The following is a 26,087-nucleotide window of genomic DNA, read 5'->3' as shown; positions in this document are numbered from 1 at the left end:
ATAACATAAGCATATGATAGGAGTTATCACACAAGCAAGAATGCTGTTTTTACGATCATCTGCACGATCGCAAATCTGACAGATTTTATACAACAGTTCAATAAACAACAAGTTATTAACTTTTATAGACACAACACATTCTGTTTTTGCTCCATCAAAGAAAATAGAACAAACAGCAGATTCGCTGCGTCTCCAAGCAACATAGTGTTTTGTTCCTCAAGGAATCTGCATATTTGAAAGAATCAGATGAGTAAATTATTCAATTAAGCTGCCCGTTCATAAATGTAGTCCTTTGCTAAGTTAAATGAATTAGCATTTTGAACGAATTGGTTGATTGAAGGATTCAACTCACTCATTAAGACATTGACTTGCCACCACTTACTGGCGGTTTTAGTTTCATATTTAAAAAGTAGCCTATTATTTCATTTTTTCAATCATTTAATATTTCTACATTAAAAATGTTATATTTAAAACATTAATTTCTTAACATAATTAATGCAATTATAGTTGCTGTGTAAAGCCATTCATGTCACGTCTGAGCTGCATTTAACAGTATGTGTAAATACAAGGATGGATTTTGTTGATACTGATTTCATTTGATTGGTAATAGCCATATAGATTTTTTTTATTCTGATTGAAATTGTTGATTAAATTTAAGAATCTGACATAAGAGGACACAGATATGGCAATAAATTTAAAAATACTGTTCATCTCTGGTTTTATTGCTCAATGTTATTTCAGTGTTTTGATCTTCTCTCAATTGAGAGAGCAGAGCCTGTATTTTATTGTATTATAATGACTATTTAATATTACCTCTAAACTTTGACTAGGCTAGGCATGTTGCATATTAATTGTTCTAGGAACCTCAAAAGCATATTTTAATTTTTGTGTATTTTGTGCCACTCCATAATGATGTTCTAGTTGAGGTCATTTGTAGCAAACATAAACTCAAGCCCAGGGACCCTCAGCCCCTAAGTCCTGCCCTACATATACAGTACATGGTCTCAAAAACACACATGTACTGAATGCCACAAAACCGAGTTTAGAGTACCGATATTGAGTCCGACAACACTGTGACTTTTCACCATTTATATCACTGCTTGTGTTTGCGGCATTCCAGACAGGTGTATTACAAATCCTAGAATCACTTATTCATCCGATTAGTTTGAAAATTCATTCAGGAGTGAAAGACCACCAAGACCACTAGACAAAGTATCTGTCAACTAAAATTCACTCAATAATAATTACTTGATTATTTAACGACTGTACAGAATCAATATCACTCAGCACAGTGTGATATATATATATATATATATATATATATATATATATATATATATATATATATAAAGCACACACATGAGAAAATTTAATTAAAAAAAAACATTACTCAACGATGTAACGATGACCTAGTTAACGCAGTTTAAGCAACAACAACCCAGTAGGCGTTAATAAACAAATTTTGAGCTGCAGAAGAGGGTTTGAGCTGAAGTGAAGGATGCGGACTGCAGGTTTATGCCGACACAGCAGAATAACTGAGGTCAGGAGCGTGAGCAAACTAAATATCGGTCGCATCTAAAAAATTAGTAAGAGCAAAGGCAACATTGTGTGTGCAGTGTATTAAAAATCACTGCATGCAACAAAAATCACAACTGCAGCATCCTTAGTGTAAATCCCATTACATAGACTTATTATTATTAATGTATACGTTTATATGTAGAGAATGAGGGCATGTATTGAAATGCAATGGATGGTGAGCACGCTTCCATTTCTAATAAACTACAATAACCAATACAAATAATACACTTACCCAGATGATAGCCTAAAGTCCTGTTTTTATGTTTTCCATGGTACACAACCCAATCACAAAGATTTCCGTGATGGTGTAAAGAATAACAGACGACCAGGGATCGGCGAGTAAATAGCGTTTTCAGCAGGATATTATTCACTGCTCCAAGCGGCTGGCTGATGATGGCGCAGCGGCAGCATAATGAAACTCAATGGCGCTGCGTTTTGATTGACAGCTCCTTCAGCCAAAAGAATGCTCTGGATCGCGTTCAACATGAGCTTGAGCATTTCATTGGCTGAGAAATCTGTCAATCAGCCCCCACCCGAGGGTTTGTAAACAGGGTAGGCGAAAGACTGAACACGCCGGGCGACCGACACACACGAGTCAGTTTTATGACTCCTCGGTGATGGTTTTCATGTTAGTTGGAAAGTGTTAAAATAATTTACAAAGAATGGTAAATCAAAAATTGAGGAATTCCATCAAATGAGTCACCCCCTCTCCCGTAATCCCCCTTCTACGATAAAATCCAAGCATATCTGTGCTAATGCATAGACTAAGCTGTAATCTTGCTTTTAAAACTGTAGCCGCGCTTATAATAAACAGAATGTTGTCGTCGTTTGATGTTGATGCCAGTATAGTTATCGTTATAGTTATCTTTCTTGGTGTGAGTGGGACTTGACTGTGCAGCATCCATCGAGGCCACTATTAAGCTTATTTTAAATGGCAGGGACTTCTAGCACAGTTTCCTTAGTAATTTAACGGTATAATGAACAATCTAAATATGTTTATTGTGTTGAAAGTTTTATAAAAATAAAAAATAAAAATTCAGTAAAGTAGAGGAGGCTGTGCTATGTTGTTGTGAATATAATCACTCCTCTGTGTGCATGTCTAGCCTTAGTCTATTCACAATAGGCTACACTACAGCATATTTCTGTCTTTTTTTTTTTTTTTTTTTTGTATAATAATTAATCTAAATCCTGAAAACAGCTGTTGTTTGCTTGATTAGAGTAAGTTAAAGTAACAGCCAAATTTAGATATGTTGATTTTTGATGGATGGATGCACACTCAGTCTATCAGGTTCAAGAGCCTTATAACAGAGATGCTTGGCTCAATGCTTCCATCTGTCGACCAGTCAGCATATTTTACACATATTAAATGATCTCTCCTCCGTTCTATGACAAATTAAACGAATGCTTACGTTCAGGATATTGCCTAAAGAGCCATTCTGTACTGTCAATGTGTCATGCAAAGAAAAGAGATTAATTCAAACTTATAGTCTCACAAAGCCAGATCTATATAGTCTAAATATACTTTATAATCAAACTATCATAACAATGTCCCAGGTGGAAAAAAAAGTACATTTCTATAATGTATGGGAGACGGGGGGCAATTGTAACGGGGCAATTAACATCTCAAATTACACCAGTCAGAAATGAGACAGATGCATGAAACTCATTTTGCATGTGCTCTGTGGAGATCGCTCTCTGCATGCCAAAGGACAAGCTTCTAAATCATACTTGTTAATTTTTTTCTACAAAGACTCATTTTTGAGGTATAAAAGTAATTTTTTTTTTCATCTACAGTATTTTCCTCATACTGTCTTAACCATAAATGTCTATGAATTTGAACCTTGTTTTGATAACCATTCTGTTGTCTAACATTTGATACCTTTGTCAAACATTAGCTTCGTTGTTTCTAGCTAGCAGGGTAGCTTGTCACTGGGTGGTACTGTCGGGGGCAACTGTAACACTACGTTACAATTGCTCCAGACACCATCAAAATAGTGTCCAGCTTAGTAAGGACATCAAAATAGATGTTTTTTCCAATAATTTAAGAAAAGTGTTTTTGCCTCTCGATCTGGGGATCCATTTTACTGAATAGGCCTTGTACACTCTCTGTTCACAGCAAGCCTAGGTTCAGACCAAGAAAAACAGCAAGGGGATTTAATTAATTGTTCTGGATAATATGGATGTAGTGGATATTAAATAGTTTTAACTATATCCATATTCTCTGGAGTTTATTGTGGTCAGTGTCATTGGTATTTATATGAAGGTATTACATGTGTTGCCCCCATATGCTGTTAAAATCGCCCCCGCATGTGGGGGCAGATGTAACATTTGACATCTAATGTTCCAATCAATATTGTGAATAACATTGCTTGTAAAAAATGTTTGGTGACTGTTAACAAGTAGAACAGAGATACAAGTTACTGACATAAAAAAATGTATCCAAATATTTCAAAAGGTTTTTGAGTAATGACGACATGACCAAAATTTGTTACAATTGCCCCCGGTCTCCACCTACTTAAAGTGCTCTATTTCCGTGCACTAATTTTGTACTTAATATGCTAAAAATTCTTCTTTAGTACTTCTTAAGATAATCTTAAGAACATCTAAGTGTACTCAACTGTGCTATTTTGAGACACCATGAAATATGAACTAAAATGTGCTTTTAATATACTATCCCTGTATTTAAAAAATGTATTTAGATACCACTTATAGTACATTTGAACCCATAGTGTACTACAAATGGTAACTAAATACATTTTTTAAATACAGATAGTATATTAAAAGCACAATTTAGTTCATAGTTAATGGTGTCTCAAAATAGCACAGTTGAGTACACTTAGATGTTCTTAAGACTATCTTAAGAAGTACTAAAGAAGAATTTTTAGTATATTAAGTACAAAATTAGTGTCCGAAAACAGAGCACTTTAAAAGTGTACTTTTTTTTCACCTGGGGTAGTTGTAATTACCTCTTCCACGTCGCTATGATCAGATGCTTTCTTAACTGCGGTTTTCTCAACGCTGTCATTTTTGTTGTATGTTTATTTTGGTATAGTTATTAGGGAAAGCTTGCAGCACATAGCCTATTTTCATATTCGTCACTCTCAACAGCGTGGACGGTGTCAGGATGTTCGTAAACAGTATATTGCTGCAAAGGTATTTTCAACTCCTTTTTACATATAAGCAAAGAAGGAAAAATTAGCGTTGCATTGAGTATATCGAGGCCTTGAATTACATTCAGTTTCTTGTATGTTACGTTTGTACTATACTGAAGGTGAGAATGCTTTTCTAACACACACACACGCACACACCCACACACACACACACACACACACACACACACACACGTATCCTTATGAGGACATTCCATATCCTTAATGACTTTTATACTGTACAAACTGTATATTCTAACTGTATATTCTGTATATTCTAATCTTCTAACCCTAAACCTATCCATCACAGAAAACGTTATGCAATTTTACATTTTCACATTTAGACCTACATCACTTGGTTTGATTTATTAGCTATTTTGCGTATAGCATATACACATGGGCGGACTTTCCATTGGGCTTTACTGGGCTGGAGCCCATGGGCCCTGCCCAGTAGGGGGCCCCACCTTTACCTGTTTACGTTTGTTTGATTTGTTCAGTTATATGCCATTGCACATGTTTGTTTCACTATATTAGTGAGGGCACTGCATAGACTTCCATTGATTTTATACCAGGTTAATGATATTTTTTAACGCCTAACTAACCCTACCCTTAAACCTACCCATCACAGAAACATGCAAAACACTAGATTTAAATAAAAACATGGTTTGGCTGATTTATAAGCCTTTTTAACTGGTGAGGACCAGTAAAATATCCTCACTCAGTTGTCATAATATTTCACTATATAAGTGAGGACATTTGGCCCTCACAAGTATAGCCAAACCTGTACACACACACAGTGCTCCCCTGTGATTTCAGTCACACAAAGATATTCGATTAATATGTCTTTACAAGTAGAGGGAAACATTTGTGGATAGCAACTTATGTACCCCTCATTTGCATCTTCTGCTTACCCACTCTCTTCCACTTAGACTGCAGTCACACCTTTTCCATTAAGGAACAATATTTGCCCTCTTAAATTGATTTTCAGGTGCATTTTTTTTTTTTTACCTTTATAAATACCTTTATAAAATAAATAATGTTTTTAAAAAAAATCAATAGAGATACACGCAATGATGGTAAAAACAGTGATGCTTTTAAACATTAAACTAAAATCACCAGTAGGTGGTGGTGTCTTAATGAGTAAGTCATTGAGTCATTCATTCAGCATCAAAGCAAGTGGCTGTATTTATGAATGGGTCATTGAATCATTGACTCTCCCGATTAGTTCAAAGCAGCAGATTTGTTCACGAACACAACTGCATGTTGCTGTTCTGCTGTAGCTTTCGTTGGAACTATTATTTCGTTGCAAAATGGAGCAAACACTATTAACAATACTGTGTTTACAATGGACATCACTTAATATTACCCTTTTGATTGCTGAACTGTTGTATAAAATCAGTGTCACATTTGCAATTGTGTGGATATTTGGGAAAAAAATGCATTCTTGTTAACTTATTTCTCTTTCAGCAATTGCAATAGTGTCAGAGAACATTCGCTGCTCAAGAAAGAGATAGATGGAAAAAAAAACTACTTTAATGAAATCAAATGATTGTATCAAAGTGGCTTAAATAACTGCTTTTTCTGTAGTTTCATGACTGATTTAAATAGTTACAAATTTGAAACATTAATGAATAAAAAAAGTTCAACTGTTCAACACTTGTAACACTGAAGTGATCTTCTACAAATGCTATAACCTCTTGTGTAAAAGTTGAGACAAACTTGGATATCAATCATACAAACCTCAACAATGATGACAATAAAAAAATAAAAGAACATTAAAATATAAATAGTAAAAGAATCTAGCTGCATAATTTTTTCATGCTGCAATGCATGCTGGGAGCCATGAATGAGTTTTGCATGCTGGCATGAAGCGCATATTGTTGCGTTTCATATTGTCTGTGAGTGTCTTCATAATTTATATTATAACATGGTCAGTAGCACAATTTTAAAACAAATTAATAACAAAAACATACTTCTGACCAGTGATTAGACTTCAGATGTGATCAGTGAATCAGACCACTTCACAAAGACATTGACAGCCAACTTTCCCATGTTCCAAGGATGTTCTTTTATAACAGCACACACAACCTTATTCATTTCAATTTAATTAAGTTCTAATGTTTAAAGGATGTTCCAATATTTTCTAAGAACGTTTTCTCCCAACTTTATGAGGACATTTAAAAAACCTTCTAAAACTATGTATAAATAACGTTTTTGTGCTAATTTTATGAGAAGACTATTGAAGACCAAATAACATTGAAACAACATTCGATTAATGTTACTGGAAGAATGTTCGTTCATAACTTTGAGAGAACCATTTTTTGTGTCATAAATAACTTCATGTGGATAGCAGGCACTGTATGAAGGTTTTCAGTCTGAGAACACACTGGTTTAGTGTCACTCGGACAGGAGGCTGCAGCTGCTATCACACACTAATTAAAATGCCAGTTGTAGTGTGAAGTCTTTGGATAGTGTTTCATGACCAGAAATGCGTAATGTATGTGTGCTTGCAAATGGAAACTCTTCACAAAACAACCTACGGCTACAGGACACAATAATACAGATAATGTTGCTTCCAAGACCATTCAACATGACAATTTCCATGAAACCTCATCAGCTTCTTCACCATGGTGACATGTGTAAATCATCAGAATTTGCTGTGCAATGTTCTGTTAACAACATAACATAAATCCAAATGTAACTTTGTAAAACATATTTAATACATGTCAGGTAACAGAGAACAGAGACAAAAATAAAATAAATTTACTAGTAATGTATAGTTTGGCCATATCTAAATCCATTTTCAGTTATATAAAATTTTTTTACAAAACCCTGTAATTCATTTGTATAAAAATGAAATTATTCAATAAATACCCTATAAAATGCATAAACACTATATTGTAGAAATACAGAAGACCCCAGTGGGATCATTTTAGTTGTATTTGATTCTGGAAAAAAAAAAAAAGAAAAAAAAAGTTCAGTAAGAATAATCAAGAATCGAGTAACGTTTTTCTCCAGAAGGTGGTGATAGTTAGCTAAAAAATTAGAGTTTTTTATATTGATTTGATTTACGGACTAACTATTCCTCTTAGTGTTGGATGATGAGTGCACAGATATTGGAAAAATGAAAGAAGTAGTAGCAGAAGAAATCAGTAGAAGGGTGAAAATCATCCTGAAGGAACATGACTGGACCTTAACCCCTTAAGAACTTATACCTTAGAAGAATACTGCATGAGTGCTGACTGAGATTTGGTAATTGCAAAATGCTTTAAGAAGTTTGGAAACAGTATTAAGTATGTAATAGCATAAAACAGGCTCTGTTGAGGTTAGTATTTCTTCTAAGGAGGTCCATTTTTTTGAGCCAGTCAACTGAGTCGTGAATACCAGGTGGTGACCAATTACACTGATGCTACTGGAATTCTTTGTCTTCACAATACAGATTACATAGCTGATGGCATTACAAGAAGGCTGAAGAATAGTATAGTTACAATATCCATCAGCAGCAGCATCAACTGAACTTTAGCAGCTAAATTCTGACTTAACAATTGTACACTGAAATGTTTAGACACTCCTGTGTTTGTCACTTAAAACATTTTAAAAGTAAATCCCAGAAGGTATTATTGGTTTTTCCACCCAGTGAAAACTGGTAAGCTACTGATGGGTGACAGAGAAAAGCTTGTGTTGATGAGTTTGTGAGAAGCATTGCAGTGCATTCTTGTCACTGTTTAAAAAAAAAAAGGGTTGAGCTAACTTGAAAAAAATAAGGCAACCTATCATTCTCAACTTAAGTTAACTCAACTAATTCACTCCATTTGAGGCAACCTACACCCACCCTCTCGCAGTACTTTGATGTCATACACAGATCAGCCTGCGCAGTGCTGCTTTAAGTTGATCACACCTAATTTTACATTGAATAATGCCGTGCTAGTTCCCAGCATGCATTGCAGCTTGAAAACAAATATGTACTAATCTAAAAATGATCACTGGTTTGCAATTACAGGCTTGATTTATGCTGCTGGTGGTGTCACTGTTATTTAACTGTCATGTGGTCAAGAGTTCATATTTTTAGTGAATTACAATTGTTGATTATCACCATGTTTGAGATATGTGTGTATATGTGCATTTCATTGCAATGCTTTTTGTGTACAATATATTTGCCAGAGTAAAACAGGTAAAATGTTTGCCTTTAGTTTTAAAAGGAAAATAATGTTAATATCATGCAGTTAGCTTAAAAAAATCAAACAGAGAGATAAAAAAACAAGGATTGTAGCTGCTTGCATTGTTAAATGTTAAACATTCTTTAGTTGCTTTGACAAGAATTTTTAAGTTAAAAAAACTACCCGTTACTCATTAGATAAAGAAAAGTATTTAAGTTAACTTTAACTGGAATTAAAGTTGAATTAGTTGAGTTAACCTAAGTTGAATGTGATAGCTTGCCTTATTTTTTCAAGTTATCGCAACCTTTTTTCTTTTCTTTTTTTTTTCATTTAAAAAAAAGAAAAGAAAAGAAAAGAAAAAAAGAAAAGATGCTGCTTATAACTGCACATATACAAAAATATTACAGTTAATTTTATATTCACAAACCCAGCAGGCAGAGTGAAACATAGCTGGAGATTCAGACCTTGCCGTCATAGCAATATATATTATTGTAATATTGTAATAAAACTGCTTCCAAAATCCAGTCTCAGTAATGTTTTTCTCTTGCCTTCATACAAGCACTGCATTTGGCTGCATTCCATTACCACTTGCCTGACTACATTCAAGTACTCCTGGAAAGAAGAGTTGGAAACAACACATGAAAAGTCTTTCCTTCCGAAATGGTTGTTTGGAGAGAGATCAATTTGGGCCGACTGTTCAGAGGATGATGTCGGGGTTCTATTTGGGACACTCTTCATACAAAGCATGTTGTGACTTCTCAGCTGTAGTCCTGTAAGGCAAATGAGGGCAAAGATCAACCACATTTCATTTGTATTAGGTTTAACTGTGATCTGCTCTGAATAAAATATGTTCTTAATAAAATATTGTGGTTTTCTTGAGACGCTTAAATAGCTTCGATGTTTTGATCCGTGGTTTATGATCCATCCAGCCTTCCTTGTTTAAAAAAAAAAGAAAAGGGGGGAAAAACCCTCCAAAACCAGGCAGAGAAAACAATTTTAAAATGTCCTTGCTGAGGGTGCTGGCAACATTTTACAGTCCTATAAGTGTCTATACTATAAGTGTCAACAACTAACCACCACATGTCAAAATAAACTACTCAAAACAACAAGAAACTAATCAACAGTCTCCCAAAAGGTGTTTGAACCTTAATAAAACTTTGTAAACTGCAGGATTTCACATTTATGAAATCTCTAAGGATAAATGAAAAACTAGGCTCAGATGGAATCTGCTGCTGTTTTCAGCACTTCTGTGTGGATTTGGGGGGAGAATCTGCAGAATGGATTAGGGCTGAAACAAAGTGAATTTTGATCTAATGAATATTGGTAATTACTTGCATAGAACTAATGAATGAAAACATTTATATATTTGGTATAGAGCTCATGGCTCTGCGGTGTCTCACCTGAAGCTGGTGCTCTCCACATCCTCTATAGTGTCTGGCAGAGGATTATGGGCTGTCTCAGGCAGAAACATAGTGAGGGCGGCACCTATGAGTGGGCACAGGCCGAATACCACCATGGGGGCATGATGGCTGATGTTTCTCATGAGGGAGATGATGGGTGCAATCACTCCACCTGCCCGTGCGCACATCGAACCCATACCTATGCCGTTTTGTCTGAGAAAAAGAAAGACATGTTTCTGTATATCACATCTCAAGTGAACAATGGGGAGTCTTTGCAAAACTGTGTCCAGGTCTGAACTAACACAATTGAAAGTGAATATGCTGAGAGACGTGACACTAAATGCCAATCACATCACATGATATTTGACTATACAGTACTTTTTAGCATGAGTTCAGTTACAAACTTGAGGGTGGTGGTGTAGTAGTTAAGGATAAGCACTACCAACCAAACCACAGTATGGCAATTAATGAACTGAGAGTCTGTGTTTTTTAGCAAAGCAGTAAACTTCACATTGATCCATGGGGACTGTCACTGCATTTATAATGGCGCTTTTCCACTGCATGGTGTGGTTTGGTATGGCTCACTTTTTGGCGCTTTTCCACTGCATGTGATGGCTCGGTATGGAACGGTACGGCTTGCTTAAATAGTACAACCTTGGTTGAGGTTCCAAGCGTGCCGTACCGATACTAAATGTGACGTGTAAACACTGCAGATCACTGATTGATCAGAGAGAATCGTCACTATCAGTGTAATTGGATTTGAAACACAAGACACCAAACCCGCTAGATTTAAATAGTCAGTAACAGCCACCGCAATATCATTTGTTCATGCGGCTTTTTTTAAAACAACTTGCTTTAAACAACCGTCGCATGCAACTTGAAAAAATAAATGGCTTGTAGTGGTCAGTAGACGAGGTGCAGACTCGTTAGTAGCCGAGGAGCGGCTTTCCCTACCTCCAAAGTGGGGAATGGTAGAAAAAGTTTGAGAAACACTGGGTTAGGGTTAGTAGAATAGGTTGATATGTACTTGCAAAGTTGGTGAGGACTATCACATTTACATCAAAACAATAATTAATCTGCACTGAAACAAAACCTTAAATTGTAGTCATAAACTGTTTAAAAAATAGAAGTGTCACGTTTTTTAATAATAAAAAAAAAGCATCATATTGTTAACATAGCAACATACATATGCTAACCGCTATTGGAATAAATTATATGTGTTAGTCAAATCTCCTGTGCATTTCTTTTTAGTAGTTTTATTATGATGTGCATGAGTTGCTGTCTATATGGAGTGTTAAACAGCTTAAACCAGCCAAGACGGTCTTGTTGGTCTGAAATCTTGGCCAAGCTGGTGTTTATCTTATTTACCTTTCAGCCTAACCAGGTAAAAAAAAAAAAAGTGCCCAAAACTCTTATAATGCCATCAAAACACACCTATCTAGCTTTGCCAAACTAGGAGACCAACTAACAATCTTAGGCTGTTTTTGTTTTTTTCAGCAGAGTGTGAGCAGTATACAATGGGGTAACACACTAGTTTTTTGGAACAGCTCAGATTATAAAACCTTACAATATTTTTAATCTGCATTAATATTACTATCGAAGTTTTTCATATTTTTCATATTTAAAGAAAGTCATGCAGCTTTGGGTAGAAAGTTATCACACTTTATGAAACACTTGCCCTTGCTCACCTGATGACAGTTGGGAAGACCTCTGCTGAGTAAATGTACACAATGGACAGTGATGCAGTGATGCCAAACTTGCCCACCATCGCAAGTACAGTGCGAACAATGGACAGATCTATGAGGACAGAAATTATGGATGAATGATGCTTGTTATGAAAGAAAGAGATGGTCTCTGGTCTTGTTTCACAACACCTGATTGCCTGGAGGAGAAGGTTACCCACACTAATTTTCATTCTGAATCCTTATTTCAATTATGGTATCACTTTTTTCCAAATGAGTGAGTTATATAAACAGTTTGCATAAGTCCAGGTTTTTAAATGTGGCCCAGAATTCTCCAGGCTTCTGGCCCATCAACAGTAATAAACAATGGCATGATCACTGAGGAGCTATGACATCATTACATCAAATGGAGCCTGTGGTCTGTTTATTGGAGGGAATTATTATTATGTATCAAGTAAAACCAATGGTATTTCATGCACACTGTTACATTACATGCCAACATCTTTGGGGTTTCTTTAATTTTCCAGAGCGTCAGCAAGAAACCACATACTGTAGGAAAAGGATGTTCTTAAATGTGAAATGTTGTGAATTTCTAGATACAGTATTGTAAAGTGCTTGGCGAAACAATTAACATGCTCCTCCTTCATTTTACACCAACAGTGTGCCAGAACTGGTGCTCAATCTGTAACTGTTTCTACCACAGAAAAGGTGGTTCGGGGCTGGAAAAAAAGGCTCTGCATTGGCCCCTAAAACCTGCAGATCTCAAACCAGGAAACACTAATGTAAAAGGCATAATGTCTGTGACCAACTAAAGTTTTCAGAAGAACAGCAACTTAGTCTGGTAAAGTCTGATGCAGAACAAAAATAACTGGTGCAAAATTAGATTATAACAACCAGTGAAAAAGGGGACCTTTAGAGTCCAAGTGATTTTAAGTAAAGGTTTGGTTTTTCACCTACCATCTGGAATGAATATGGTTAGAAGGCAGGCCAGGCCACCTACTGCCAAGAATGCTGACTGGGATATCCTGCGTGAGCGGTTTAGGGTGAAGAGAGTAATGGTACGTGCTGGCATCTCCACCAAGCCAAAGATCATCTGTGTCAGGTAGATATTCATACCAAAATCTGAAATATTGAGTGACAGCCCATAGTACACCAGGACGTTCACAAACCTATAAAAAAACAAAATCAGCATAATCAAATGCCACCATCTTGTGAAGCAGGAAACTAGGTAATTCCTGTTATGAAGCACCCTTAGAACTCCGAAGTTTTAAAAATGAATAATGGAATGAGCCAACTTCAGAACTACAGCAGAAGGTTTTATTATTATTATTACTATTATTATTATGAAACATAAAAGAGAAACATGCAAAACTTAGGGAAATGAGAGCATTTCCCCAACCAAAAAAAAAGCCCTGCAGTTTCTTCAACAGCTTTTGTGAACAGTTCACTGTAGTGTTTTAATATGAGGTTTGCTCTATTGTTATTTATTTATTTAGAGGTGGTTGTGCAACTGGACCTTTTTCCTATTAGACTATTAGAAAAAACAGGGAGTGTTCTTAAGACTGAGAGTTTTGGAGTCATCCTATAAAGTTCAAGTAATTTGAAGGTCCAGGGAAGACTAGATGTTATTGTTAGCTGTCTTTTTATCTCTTACTCTTGTATCACTTCTCTTTTCTCAATAGCTGCAAATTAGCTGCAAATTCATACTGTTTCTTTCATTTTTCTTTCAGGCTTTTTTTTTTTTTCATTTTTACACTGAGAATTCTAGACCTGAACTTTGAACATAGGAACAAGGGTTCCTAAAAGTTCATAAAGTCCAACTGTTAAATAATTAATTCTCAACCCAATTTAAATTGGGTTGTTTACCATTAACTGTGCATTTTTACCACAAGTAGAAGAGAATGAGGGACTGCTTCCTCATTCTGGGCGTTCGGACCAGATCGATGACAGTGTACTTCCTCAGGTCTTGCAGTTTCTCTGAGTTTTTAGGGCTCTGCAAAACAAAACAAACCCATTTTAACTTAAGGCATTCTTAAACTACATACCTCCATAGTAGAAGTTGGAGACTGAGACTATTTTGAATATTCCTATCTGAAAAGAACTGTACTCTCAACTATACTTACATCCCAGATAAAATGCAAATACAACTCCATAGCCCTACTGGAAAAGATGACTATAAACTGGTCCAAATTGGTTTGGGTGGTTGGCAAGCTAGACTACTAGCTAGTGATTAAAAGAGTCAACCATTTAAACTAGAACAGCATTTAAAGCAATGAACAGCTTGTATTGTAAGTTCATCCAAAAATTCTTCTATTATGTTTCAAATCTGTATGCCTTTCCCCCCAGTGGAACACAAAAATGTACTCATCGCTGCTCCATTCAATTACAATGAATGTGGACTGAAACTTTTACAAGATACAAATGGACACAAATGCAATATGAAAGTATAATAAAAGCAGTCCATAGTCCACTATATTGTAACTCTACTGAAGCCATATGTGTGAAAAACAGACCAAAATTGTTATTCATTTGTAGTCTTTTCATCCAATGAGCTCCTAAACATTGTACTATTTTTTAGAATCCTTGGCAGATGGTTGCACACAGGATGAGAAGTGCCACACCTAGAACAACTCAGGTATTGCACACCAGCCGTGTCAATCAATATTCACATTCTCAAATTCACAGTGGCAGACTAAATCTAATTGCCATACAGGCAAAAGTTCACTTCAAGAACCAACAAAGTGGTGTCAAAGGTTAAGGTTGGTGGTGGGTTAGGCATTTGTCATCTCTGCCCTAACTTTCAGACTTCTCCAGTTAGTCTGCTTAGACCCTTCCCCTTTTCTAACCATCGACTGCAAGCTCACATTCAGATCTTCCTCTATCTAATCAACAACTTTTTCAATAATCTGTTTCACTCAGATGTCTGTCACAGTTTGGAAGAAAACATCTGTCGCTACTAAGATCTGTTGCTACACCATTTTTGCACTTCTTTTATGTTTCCCTTATTGGACACACCCATTTCAGGTCATGAAGGACCCTACTAATCCGCTCATGAATTTATCCAGTTTTGTTAAATAAGGGAGATCTAAAATGAGCAATGCTGCGGAGGCTCTTGGAAGGGTTTGAAAATCCTGGCTATATAGGATGTTTGTGTTGTTTTTTAAGCTCGTGGTTCCCATTTGTTGTATTTCATGGCAAAGAGCAGTCAGTGCATTATTTTTCAATTTGATCCATGGGATTAGAAGTGACATAAGGATGATGAATGATGACAAATTATTAACCCTTTAAGATTTTTTTCAGCTATTTCCCAGCTAAATCCATTCCCATGTTGTGTTGTGCCAACTGTCTGTGCCAGTGGGCACATAATGACAGTGCCTGAAGCGTAGGAGGAGTGAAGTCAAAACAGATGCTATAATTCTTCTTTGAAAAGAAGGTTCAATACAAGCTTTGGTTTGTTCACTTTACATGTCAGTAATAGTCAAACAGTCATGTCAGTATGCCAGAGTATGCCAGACCTGACAGAGTTCAATGTCGCTGTCCACCAGAGGTTTGCCATTAATAAGTGCTGCCTTACGAATCAGATCCAATGCTTCTTCATGCTTCTTACTGGCCATTAACCAACGGGCAGACTTAGGAAGTACCCTGAGTATACACATAGAAAAAAATACATGAATAACAGGAACACATGTGCTCATGCAAGAACACAGGCTCCAGTGGCTGTAAAAAAAAGTACCTGGACAATTTTGGACACATGTCACATGTAATTACATTAGATACAAAATATCAGTCATGACATCTGGAAAAGAAATGATAAAAGATATTTTCCCAGAGCTAACTAGGTTTTTGCAGTTCCTTTTGGAAGTCAGTTTCCCTCAAGTTCACACCAAGGAGGTCTGTAATACCTAGAGAAAGCATTCAAATATGTATGCATTCCATTAATTTCAGTTGCTGTTGTTTGGCTGGTGCATTTCCCCCAGAAATATGCAATTTGAAATCTGAAACCTTTTACGTAAAACCATACCTTTTTGAGCCTATCGCCTGAATCATAAATGCCATGTGACATCACTCTGGAACATTGGCGTGGTCCATCACTGTAACTATGTGGTTTTCGCCACTAAATCTGAATGTGCAAGCACAGCCGAAAATTCATGGAGCAGACATGAGAACGGTTTCTGTGACAAAATAGCCATAAGTTCAGAATGAATGGCATTAAAGTTAACTTGTCAAAAAAGATATTGTATGCACTCAAAAAGAAAAATAACCAGCCCATTCTCAGGTGTGTAAAACGTTCTATCAACCAAATAGCCCAAATTGTCTGCACACTGAAGAACATACAATTAGGGTCTATCAAAAATATTTTTTTAATTTAACATATGCAAAGTGCTTTTGGACAACAGTACAGTTTGAATATATATTGGGTAACCTAGCTTTGGTCTAATTTTTTTTTTTTTTTTTTTTTAAACATCCCCAAATTTTTCTCTTCCGCTCTCTCCTTCCCTTTGCCTGTGCAGTATTACAGAAGTGAATATATGTCCTTGTGGCCTATTTGTGTTTCCTGCACTGTAAAAAGTTGCCAGAAATTTACAGGATTAAAGAGTCAAACATCCAGTCATTACTAGAGAGTTACCATGCTTTTCACTTTAGAATACCGTTCCAAATAATTAGTAATTCATTCTGATTGCTATAACTTACTAATTCGTTCATCAGTGTTTCTTGTTAGTTTATAGCAGTTACTAGAATGTTAAAGGTGCAGTATGTAGGATTTCTGTCCGCTAGAGGTCGCTAGAGGCCTATTCAAAACAAAGGCGAAAGCTTGATGATGCCAAATTTGAGCGCGGAATCTTGGGACATGTGGTCTTCACCTCAACGGACGGTGCAAAAGAATAGTGATAGGACTCGGGAAGAAATCATGTTCATGGATGCGATTATTAACGTTATTGTAGTATGAAGCAGAGCAGGACTGAGTGTTGTGGGAGCTAAACGAGGCCGCTGGAGCAATTGCGCAACACACGCCTCACAGGCAGCGAAACTTTTATTATGCCACAGTCGCCGGCGCCGCTTCAGCTTTTCCGGTCATGAGTATGAGGTAACGCACCTCTGTTTATCATATTACATACATTTGAGAATGTTGAAAATTATGTTATAATGTTACTCTGTGCGTTCGCTCGGTGGCTGCTATGAGACACTTGTTTGAGACACACTGCAGTAAACTAGATCGATTTTAGAATATCAATGCTGGATGGCTTGTGTTGATAAACGGCTTGCAATTAATTTTAAAACGTATTGTATGATGGAGAAAATTTTGTATTACTGTTACTAAAAATAAAGCTGCATCTGATTATGTTAGCTACTTGACAAAATAGTGTTTTTCTCTGAGGCATGGTAAAGCATGGTACTCGCAAAAAAATCAAGAACATTAGATTTAAACAATAAGACTAAACATGTTGAGCTATATAAAAACAGTTCGTTTTCTGTCAATAAATATATCAAAACAATTAAACTTTTTTTTTTGTTGTTGTTGTTGTTTTGTTTTTTTAAACATCCCCAAATTTTTCTCTTCCGCTCTCTTCTTCCCTTTGCCTGTGCAGTATTACAGAAGTGAATATATGTCCTTGTGGCCTATTTGTGTTTCCTGCACTGTAAAAAGTTGCCAGGAATTTACAGGATTAAAGAGTATTATTTTACAATAAATTACTGTAGTCAGAAATTTACTGTGAAATTAATGCATGCTGGGTCATTTTCTTACTAATTACTGTTAATGAAAAGCAAAATTATACTTATATCACAGTAATTTACTGCTCTTGTTTTACTGTGAATTTACATTATAAAGTTGTCTTTAACCATGCCACTGTAAGAAATTATTCTGTCTACTACTGTAATTGTTTTGAAGTAACCATAATGGTGATTAGTGTTCCATTTGCTTGGGATCCTTGGATCTTGTATATTCATATTCAAATTTCTGATCTAGCGAAGTGTAACAAATGGAAACATTTGTTAAAACATTGACAAGCTAAATATAAAATAAGTTAACTGGCTGATTTTAAGTAAGTCAAACGATTCTTAGCATGAAGATTTGCCAATATTTTATTTCAAGTTCATAACTGTTTGTAGATTGATCTTTCATAATTGTGAAGCAACTGCTGAGATTTATCTTTGAAAGGTGTGACATCATCTTGCAACACAAGACTTTTTTTCTTATTAGCATCACATATGCACAGACATCAATATATCAATACTACAAAACACAACAATGGTGACACTCAACAAATAATAATAATAAAAAAAGATAAACTCTGAACATTACAAAATAAACAAGCAACACAAACTGCTAAAAGTGAAACAAAAATAAGTTCAGCAGCACAGATTAAACCAGTATCATAAAACTCTACAGCATAATCTATTCATGCTGAATTACATGCTTGGTAACTTCCTAGTACATATGCACCGTAGGAATACAGTATGATATTGTTTGTTTACAATAATTTTTGTTTTCCAATACTGTAAACTCACAGTAAAACCAAGCTTTTTTACACTACGATTGTAAAAACTTAACTGAAATTGGCAGTAAAGTAGATTTTACAATAAATTTTTGAGAGTGTATTTAGATATAAGAGAGGTCCTACTGTGAAATTACTGTGAAAGCAATGCAATTATTAACCTGGAATATGCTGTAATTTCACACAAAAGTTTTTAAGAGTGTGTGAAAGAGTTTTCAGCTCTTCTGCAACTCACCAGATGTAGAACAGGAAGAGGAAGCCGGGGGCAGATATGGCCAACTGCAGTTTGCGCCAGTCTCGGATGAGATAGGCCACCCCTGCAAGGAGGATATAGCCAAAACCAAAGAAATAATCTGTAATGACACCTGCCAGCATGCGCTTTTTGCGGCCCGTCCACTCAGTACCTGCAGAATTAAAAGACAAATGCAGACATTAGACGATAAGCTCCACTCACAGTAAACCAGAAAGTCCCAGTCCCAGAACCAATTGAGAGGTAGTTGAGCTTTCCCACCACTTATTTATCTATATTCAACCAACAATCAGTACCCCACTGTTTTCAAATCGCTAGACACTGACTGGGCCAGAATAAACATTATCTCAGATTCTGATTGAGTGTACTCTTGGACCACATACAGTTTGAATATACATATAGGATAACACTTTAGAATACTGTTCCGTCATTAATGAATAACAGGAACAAATGAGTAATGCAATATTAACTACTAGTAACTACTATTAACTAACAAGAAACTTTTATTAACGAATTAGTAAGTAATAGCGATCAGTTGAATGCGGTAGTTCACTATTAGCTAATCAGTAATTACTATTATTTTCATACCTCCCAGAGGACTACTAAGAACTACTATATACATGTTCATAATTAATGTTAACAATGCATAATGTATAATTAATTCAAAAATGAAGATCATGGTAACCCACTAGTAATGATTCAAGTATTACCAAATCCTTCAGAATGAATTACTAGTTATGTGGAAGTCATTGTAAGCTTTTGAGATTTTTGTAAGGTTTTGGATAGTAATTCCTTCTGATGGATTTGGTAACATTACTAGTGGGCTACCATGATCTTCACTTTAGAAAATTCCTTTAGAAAATTCCTTTAGAAGGATGTGAGTCATTACTATCCAAAACCTCAAAAGTTTACAATGTATCCAGTCATTACTAGAGAGTTACCATGCTTTTCACTTTAGAATACCGTTCCAAATAATTAGTAATTCATTCTGAAGGATTTGGTAATATGGGTCATTACTAGTGGGTTACCATGATCTTCACTTTAGAATTAATTATACATTATGCATTATTCACATTAATTATGAACCTGTTTATAATAGTTCTTAGTAGTCCCTTAGTAGTATGAAAAAGAATTTACTGATTAGCTAATAGTGAACTACAGCATTCAACTGATCGCTTTAACTTACTAATTCGTTCATCAGTGTTTTTTGTTAGTTTATAGCAGTCACTAGAATGTTAAAGGTGCAGTATGTAGGATTTCTGTCCGCTAGAGGTCGTTAGAGGCCGTTAGAGGCCTATTCAAAACAAAGGCGTAGCTTGATGGCGTTTGAGCGTGGAATCTTGGGACATGTGGTCTTCACCACAATGGATGGTGCAAAAGAATAGCGATAGGACTTGGGAAGAAATCATGTTCATGGATGCGATTATTAACGTTATTGTAGTATGAAGCAGAGCAGGACCGAGTGTTGTGGGAGCTGAACAAGGCCGCTGGAGCAATTGCGCAACACACGCCTCACGGGCAGCGGAACTTTTATTATGCCACAGTCGCCGGCGCCGCTTCAGCTTTTCCGGTCATGAGTATGAGGTAACGCAGCTCTGTTTATCATATTAGATACATTTAAGAGCGTTGAAAATTATGTTATAACGTTACTCTGTGCGTTCGCTCGGTGGCTGCTGTGAGACACTTGTTTGAGACACACTGCAGTAAACTAGATCGATTTTATATATGCTTTTATATATATATATATCGAATATCAATGCTGGATGGCTTGTGTTGATAAATGGCATGCAATTAATTTTAAAACGTATTGTATGATGGAGAAAATTCTGTATTACTGTTACTAAAAATAAAGCTGCAAGTGATTATGCTATGTTAGCTACTTGACAAAATAGTGTTTTTCTCTGAGGCATGGTAAAGCATGGTACTTGCAAAAAAAATCAAGAAAATTAGATTTAAACAATAAGACTAAACGTGTTGAGCTATATAACAACAATTAGTTTTCTCATGATTTACAAATAGTTGGAAACATTTGGGATATTGTAAGTACTCAAGTGAACAAAATATATAACACTGGCCTAGTGGTTTTTGGATATTTTACTGCAAAAATCTTACATATTGCACCTTTAATATTGCGTTACTCATTTGTTCCTGTGTAGTTATTCATTAATGTTGGAACAGTATTATGAAGTGTTACCATATAATTATCAAGAATATCTTCTCACTACTAAAATGATAAGGTTTGCTACAATTTCTTTTTAACAGTCCATTTTCTCTAGCTCCAGAAAGCTTGACAAAGTAGAACAAGATATTGGAGTCTTTAGTGTATCTATTACTTACCCAACACAAATGCATTCATGATCACTGCAGACACAGTCATGCCCACCACGAAGCGAAGCAGGACATAAATGTAGAAATTTGGGGCGAAAGCGACCCCCACTCCAAAGATGGCCTGTACTGCTAAACCAGTCAATATGATAATTCTGCGGCCATACCTGAAACAGCACAGAACCGTAGTTCATTTCATTGATACACTGTGTGATTAAGCTCAAGATGCAGTAGTCATTCATAAGAGGTTCTGATGTGTCTACCCTTGTGAAAAACAAGTGTGCTTAATTGTATTGATTGTACAGTACACTTGTACACAGATCTTAAAAGTTTGTTTTTAAAAGAAATACTTGCAGAGAATATAATATTAAGGTAATAAAAGGCCACTTAAGTAATTTTTTGATTATCTTTCGTCATGCTTGAAATAAACTAGTGTGTTATTTGATAATATAATTAAGGTTAATATATTTTAAATGCACTGTAATTGCAACTTCATCATTACTTACGTGTAATTACAAATATATTTAAATTCATGACATGCAAGGTTCAGTAGAATTGATATTCAAGTATATTTTAGTTTACCATATTTCAAAGACAATGAAAGTAATTATGAAATAAGATGTATTTGAGTCCTACTTAAGTGGGTCAAAAAACACTCTTACGTTCAACTAATTGCATTAAATATAAAGTTTTGATTTAATTGTAAATAACATGCAATTAAGGAGCCGGAAACATTACATTCAGTTCACACTTAAGAAAATTCTTTTATTATTTCCATAATAAGTACTCTTTTTAAAAGTATGCTAAAGTGTACTTCTTTTTCACAAGGGTGGACTGGACTGGTCTGTTCTGAAATTGCGTATAAATTTCAAGTGTTCCTGTAGCTCAAACAGTAAACAATGGTGCTAATAACACAAAAGTTATGAGTTTGATTACCACGTAATGCTTGGACTGATCAAATGAATACCCCTAGGATGCAATGTAAGCTGCTTTGAATAAAATAGCCTGCCACAAAATGTATACAGTAACATTTAAAAACATATCATCTTTTGATTTCAAAGGCAATGCATCCAATCAATCTCAAACCTAATATTTGAGAGGGTCCTTGCTACAGTCTACAGATGTAGAGGATGTTTTTAATGTGCACAAACATCTTTACTAAACTTTCTTGACTGCATTTGCACAGCTTTGAGGTATTTAAGTAATAGTGCGCCTTTACATTGGAAATTCATGAAATGTGGCTCTAATAACACAAAATAATATAAATTGTTCAAAGAAAGAAAACTATTACTGCACACTTGACTCTGTTTGTTTAGACAAATATTGCTACACACTATAGAGCACACAGCAAATTAAATTTTTCTGCACATTAAAACATCCAGTCTGTCATGAAAACACACTATGCAGTGGATTTGATCCTTTATGTTATTGTGCTACAGTCTGTAACGAGGAGTACTTATAACATTTTGGCTTAAAATCATATGACCCAGACTACATTAAACATATGTTTACTTGCATTGAGGATAAGCATGATTTGTGCTGACCATATTGTTTGTGCAGTGAATTAGTGACTGCCAAGAGAATGAAACTAAAGTTTAATTTTGAGCAGTAAACTATTTTGGCACTATTTTGGGTCCAGCGTAAAATCTGGGTAAAAAAAATCTGGGTTGAAGCAAGCACTGTCATAGATGGTTCACAGTCTCATATATCAACGTCTGTAGTCTTTCGAGTATTTTAAAGAATTCCATCCTACATTCTCCCTTCAGTTCATTCAGCAGTTAATGTTTTCACACCACAGTGCTGCTATTGTCTCTTCAACTCTGAAATGTGAACATGTGCTGCTTATTAGAGCCGCTCTCTAAAACCACTGCTTTTCCAATACCTCAGAAATCTTCTGATTTAGCTACAGTACAAGAAGGCATTTCAAGTCAGATCACCACTTCTCTCTATAAATATCAGTAAATAAAAACAAGACCACTTAAATAGAAGTCGACATACAGGACAGAAGCCCTCCCAGATGTCTCAGAAGTGTGACCGAGCATGAACTGTGTTTCTCACAAACAGAGTCACATTTGTCAGCTTGCTGATTTGCTGTGTTGAGCTGAACGGGAGTGTTTTTGTGTGTGTGTGTGTGTGTGTGTGTGTGTGTGTGTGTGTGTGTGTGTGTGTGTGTGTGTGTGTGTGTGTGTGTGTGTGTGTGTGTGTGTGTGTGTGTGTGTGTGTGTGTGTGTAGATTTTTCCAGAGAACCTGTTTATGAGAAATATCCAAAACCTTCCTGGTATTTAAGCTCTTGTCCAGGCATGCAAAAGTTTTGTACACATTTAAAGTTACCTTGAAGTTCTTCTACTTACTTATCAGCAAGGGCACCAAACAGCACAGCTCCAACCAGCAGCCCAAACATGTAGATAGAAGAGCCAATGTTGTTCAGAGTGGCATTTTCACACACAAGATCCCACTGTAATATAAGGTGACAAGGAAAAAAGAAAAGGAATCAGTTATACTTCATAAACATACAAGGTGAAAACTACTATGAAACTTTTAGGGCTAAGTAAGGTACAAAGATGTCCCTTTGAGGGTACTGCCCCATGCAGTGACAAGCTGTTGTACCACTAAATGAACAATTTTTGCATTTTTTTTTTTTCAGTGTACATAATTATTTCAGCATCACATTTCGGAATTAACTCTCATCTCCCTTCACCACAAAGTAGAGTGTCTTTGGCAGGATCTTAGAATTACTTTGGTTTAGAAACTTTCTCTTCTCACTATACACCTGGACTGCGCCCCTTCCCCAGACCTTTCCTCCACCTTAGCCCAGCAGTTGTACAGCAGAGAGCAGTATCAGATAGTCAGCCCCTGTTGTGAGGTTGGGCCAAGATCCAGTGTTTGTAAATCAAAGAAGGTTCTGCCAAGAGGTCCTGCTGTGAGCAAACCATATCGACGGTCACATGTTGCAAAAGGAACGCAGTTCCATTGGTCCATCTTGCAGTCCTGTGAGCTACACCTCTTTAATGAAGCAGACTTAGATGCCTTCACTACAGGAGGCCAGAAACTCTCAATGCAGTCTGCACCCAAACCATCTAAACCACAATACATGACTGGCTCCGATAGCACCAGAAAGAGAGAGAGAGACTAAGAAAGTTTAATGCTAGAAGCGTTTTGCATGTTGCATCACAAAAAATACCACATCCTGTTATACAACCGAAATCTTTTGAGATTAGTACTCACCTCTGTGACAATAGTGCTGAGAAAGACTTCCTTGCTGAACTCCCATCCTCCTGCGCAGCTGTTTGAGGTGGACAGGTGCTCAGTAATTGGTGGACTATGATTAAGCTGGGACAAAAGGCCATCCTGAAAGGACGTGCAGGACTCCCCAGGAGCAATGCTGAAGTTGAGGCCCAGCCCAGGGCCACCACTGTTGCCTGTTGGCCAGGCGGATCTGCACAGGTGAGGGGGCACGGCCCCAGTGAAGACAGATACCAACATGTGGAAGGCCAAGAAGATCTGTGGCAGACAGATCCACACATAAAGCGTCTTCTGGAAGCGTCCAAACCCTCCGATCTGGTCCAGGACCTCGTCAAAATTCATCCTGCCTGTCCTGAATGTCACTTCGTGAAAACTCACACTGTATCTATTCAGGTGAAGCTGACTGGGCACACGAGTCTTAGAACACAACAGAAGTTGGTGTGTAAGTGTATATATGCGTAATGCTCTAGATGATGTCAGGTCAGTATTATGATATTATTAATGCTATGTGATGGAGGTCTGGTTTTGGCCGGGAGGGACAGGCGCCTGCTAATGGCTGGTGTAGTTCTCCTCACACCTGTAGCATGGCCGGTATAGTTCTCCTCACACCTGTAGCAGATAGAACGAGAGAGAGAGAGAGAGAGAGAGAGAGAGAGAGAGGGAGGGAGAAAGAGAGGTGGAGAGTGCTGCAGCAGAGTTCTGGCTGTTTGGGTTGTTTGAGGGAAATATATGGAGGGGAGGGCTGGGAGTGACCCAGAAATCTGAAATGAGCCAGTGAGCATGAGGGGGTGGGACCACTGAGTGAAGGGGTGGAGATTATCTACTCTACAAGAGGAGGATTACTTTCAACCTCTCGTCTTCGTTTCAACCCCCAAACCCCCCCCCCCCCCCCCCCAACTTGCTTCTTCCTCTTTCTTTTTGTTTCATTCACAGACTTTATTTCTGTGTGAGAGGAAAGGGAGGAAGTGTAAGAGAAAGGAAATGAGGTTTCATTTTTAGTTTGTCATCTCTGTCAGTCAACATCAGCAATTTCTTTTCAATACTTTACACACAAGAATTAAAGGGATAGTTCACCCAAAAATGAAAATTTTGTCATCAGTAACTCACCCTCAAGTTGTTCCAAACATGTATGAATTTCTTTCTTCTGCTGAACACAAAAGAAGATATTTTGAAGAATATGGGTAACCAAACAGTTGATGGGCCCTATTGTTGTTGAGGGTGAGTAAATGATGACAGAATTTTTATTTCTGAGTGAACTATCTCTAAGTCTCCTGGGCTGTTAAAGAGCAACCAACTTTGAGCAACAAACCTTTCCTCTTTTGTGAGGTATTTCAGTGCTAAAATGTACTCTTTAAGTAGATATGTACCAGTTGATAAATCTGAGAAGACAGCCTGCTCTTCTGTAACGATCTAACTACCTCTCCCTGTCTGTGCCTTTGGCTTTCTTTCATCACTTCTTTTTTTGGTTGGAGTCAGGAGTTTGGGGATGGAACTGGTCAACTTGACAGGTAATGTTAAGAAAAACGCAAAGGATGAAGGGCTAGCAGGACCATAGAGGGGGAGATGAAATGAATTAAGGGGGAGTATTGTGGCTTCTGTTTTTCAGCATTCTTCAGAGAGGCGTGGATGTGGATTAAGCCACACACCCATTCTCACTCAATGAAAGGGTGTTTCTTTAATTCTGGGAACTTTTAATTGCCAGGGACTGATTTCAATCCATTCATGTTGTTATATGAGGATAGATTGTCATTTAAAAAATTTTTCCAAGCCCTTACAAAGGTTTTTTGTAAGTGTACTTGGTTAGC

At 36.6% G+C, this 26,087-nt stretch overlaps 2 protein-coding genes across 4 annotated transcripts in view; both read right to left on the bottom strand.

The window, feature by feature from the left end:
* Nucleotides 1-1,994, bottom strand: part of fynb (FYN proto-oncogene, Src family tyrosine kinase b) — a 77,513-nt gene extending 75,519 nt beyond the window's left edge. For all 3 annotated transcript variants that reach the window (XM_051874601.1, XM_051874604.1, XM_051874605.1), the window contains exon 1: nucleotides 1,811-1,994. The gene's annotated coding sequence lies outside the window, so the exon portion shown is untranslated. The remainder of the gene's footprint in view (nucleotides 1-1,810) is intronic.
* A 4,250-nt stretch (nucleotides 1,995-6,244) lies between these two features.
* On the bottom strand, nucleotides 6,245-24,960 carry si:dkey-119m7.4 (uncharacterized protein LOC560629 homolog). The gene is made up of 10 exons (XM_051876127.1): nucleotides 24,265-24,960; nucleotides 23,391-23,494; nucleotides 21,051-21,205; nucleotides 18,699-18,867; nucleotides 15,482-15,608; nucleotides 13,853-13,959; nucleotides 12,924-13,135; nucleotides 11,973-12,081; nucleotides 10,285-10,497; nucleotides 6,245-9,654 (listed from the first exon to the last, which is right to left on the bottom strand). The coding sequence occupies exons 1-10, from the start codon at nucleotides 24,622-24,624 to the stop codon at nucleotides 9,603-9,605; spliced, it is 1,608 nt and encodes a 535-aa protein (XP_051732087.1). The 5' UTR covers nucleotides 24,625-24,960; the 3' UTR covers nucleotides 6,245-9,602.
* Nucleotides 24,961-26,087: the final 1,127 nt, after the last annotated feature.

Source organism: Ctenopharyngodon idella, chromosome 20, assembly GCF_019924925.1.
Source record: "Ctenopharyngodon idella isolate HZGC_01 chromosome 20, HZGC01, whole genome shotgun sequence".
NCBI classification, from domain to species: domain Eukaryota; kingdom Metazoa; phylum Chordata; class Actinopteri; order Cypriniformes; family Xenocyprididae; genus Ctenopharyngodon; species Ctenopharyngodon idella.
Note: the sequence above shows the minus strand (reverse complement) of the source record. Positions and strands in the feature narration are given on the sequence as shown.

Excerpts from the sequence above, each read along its gene's own strand:
- si:dkey-119m7.4 (XM_051876127.1), bottom strand. The coding sequence starts at position 24,624 with ATGAATTTTGACGAGGTCCTGGACCAGATCGGAGGGTTTGGACGCTTC. Across the intron at positions 15,609-18,698 it reads CTCTTCCTGTTCTACATCTG|GGTACTTCCTAAGTCTGCCC; the intron begins GTGAGTTGCAGA and ends GTGTATACTCAG. Across the intron at positions 10,498-11,972 it reads GTCTTCCCAACTGTCATCAG|ACAAAACGGCATAGGTATGG; the intron begins GTGAGCAAGGGC and ends TCTTTTTCTCAG.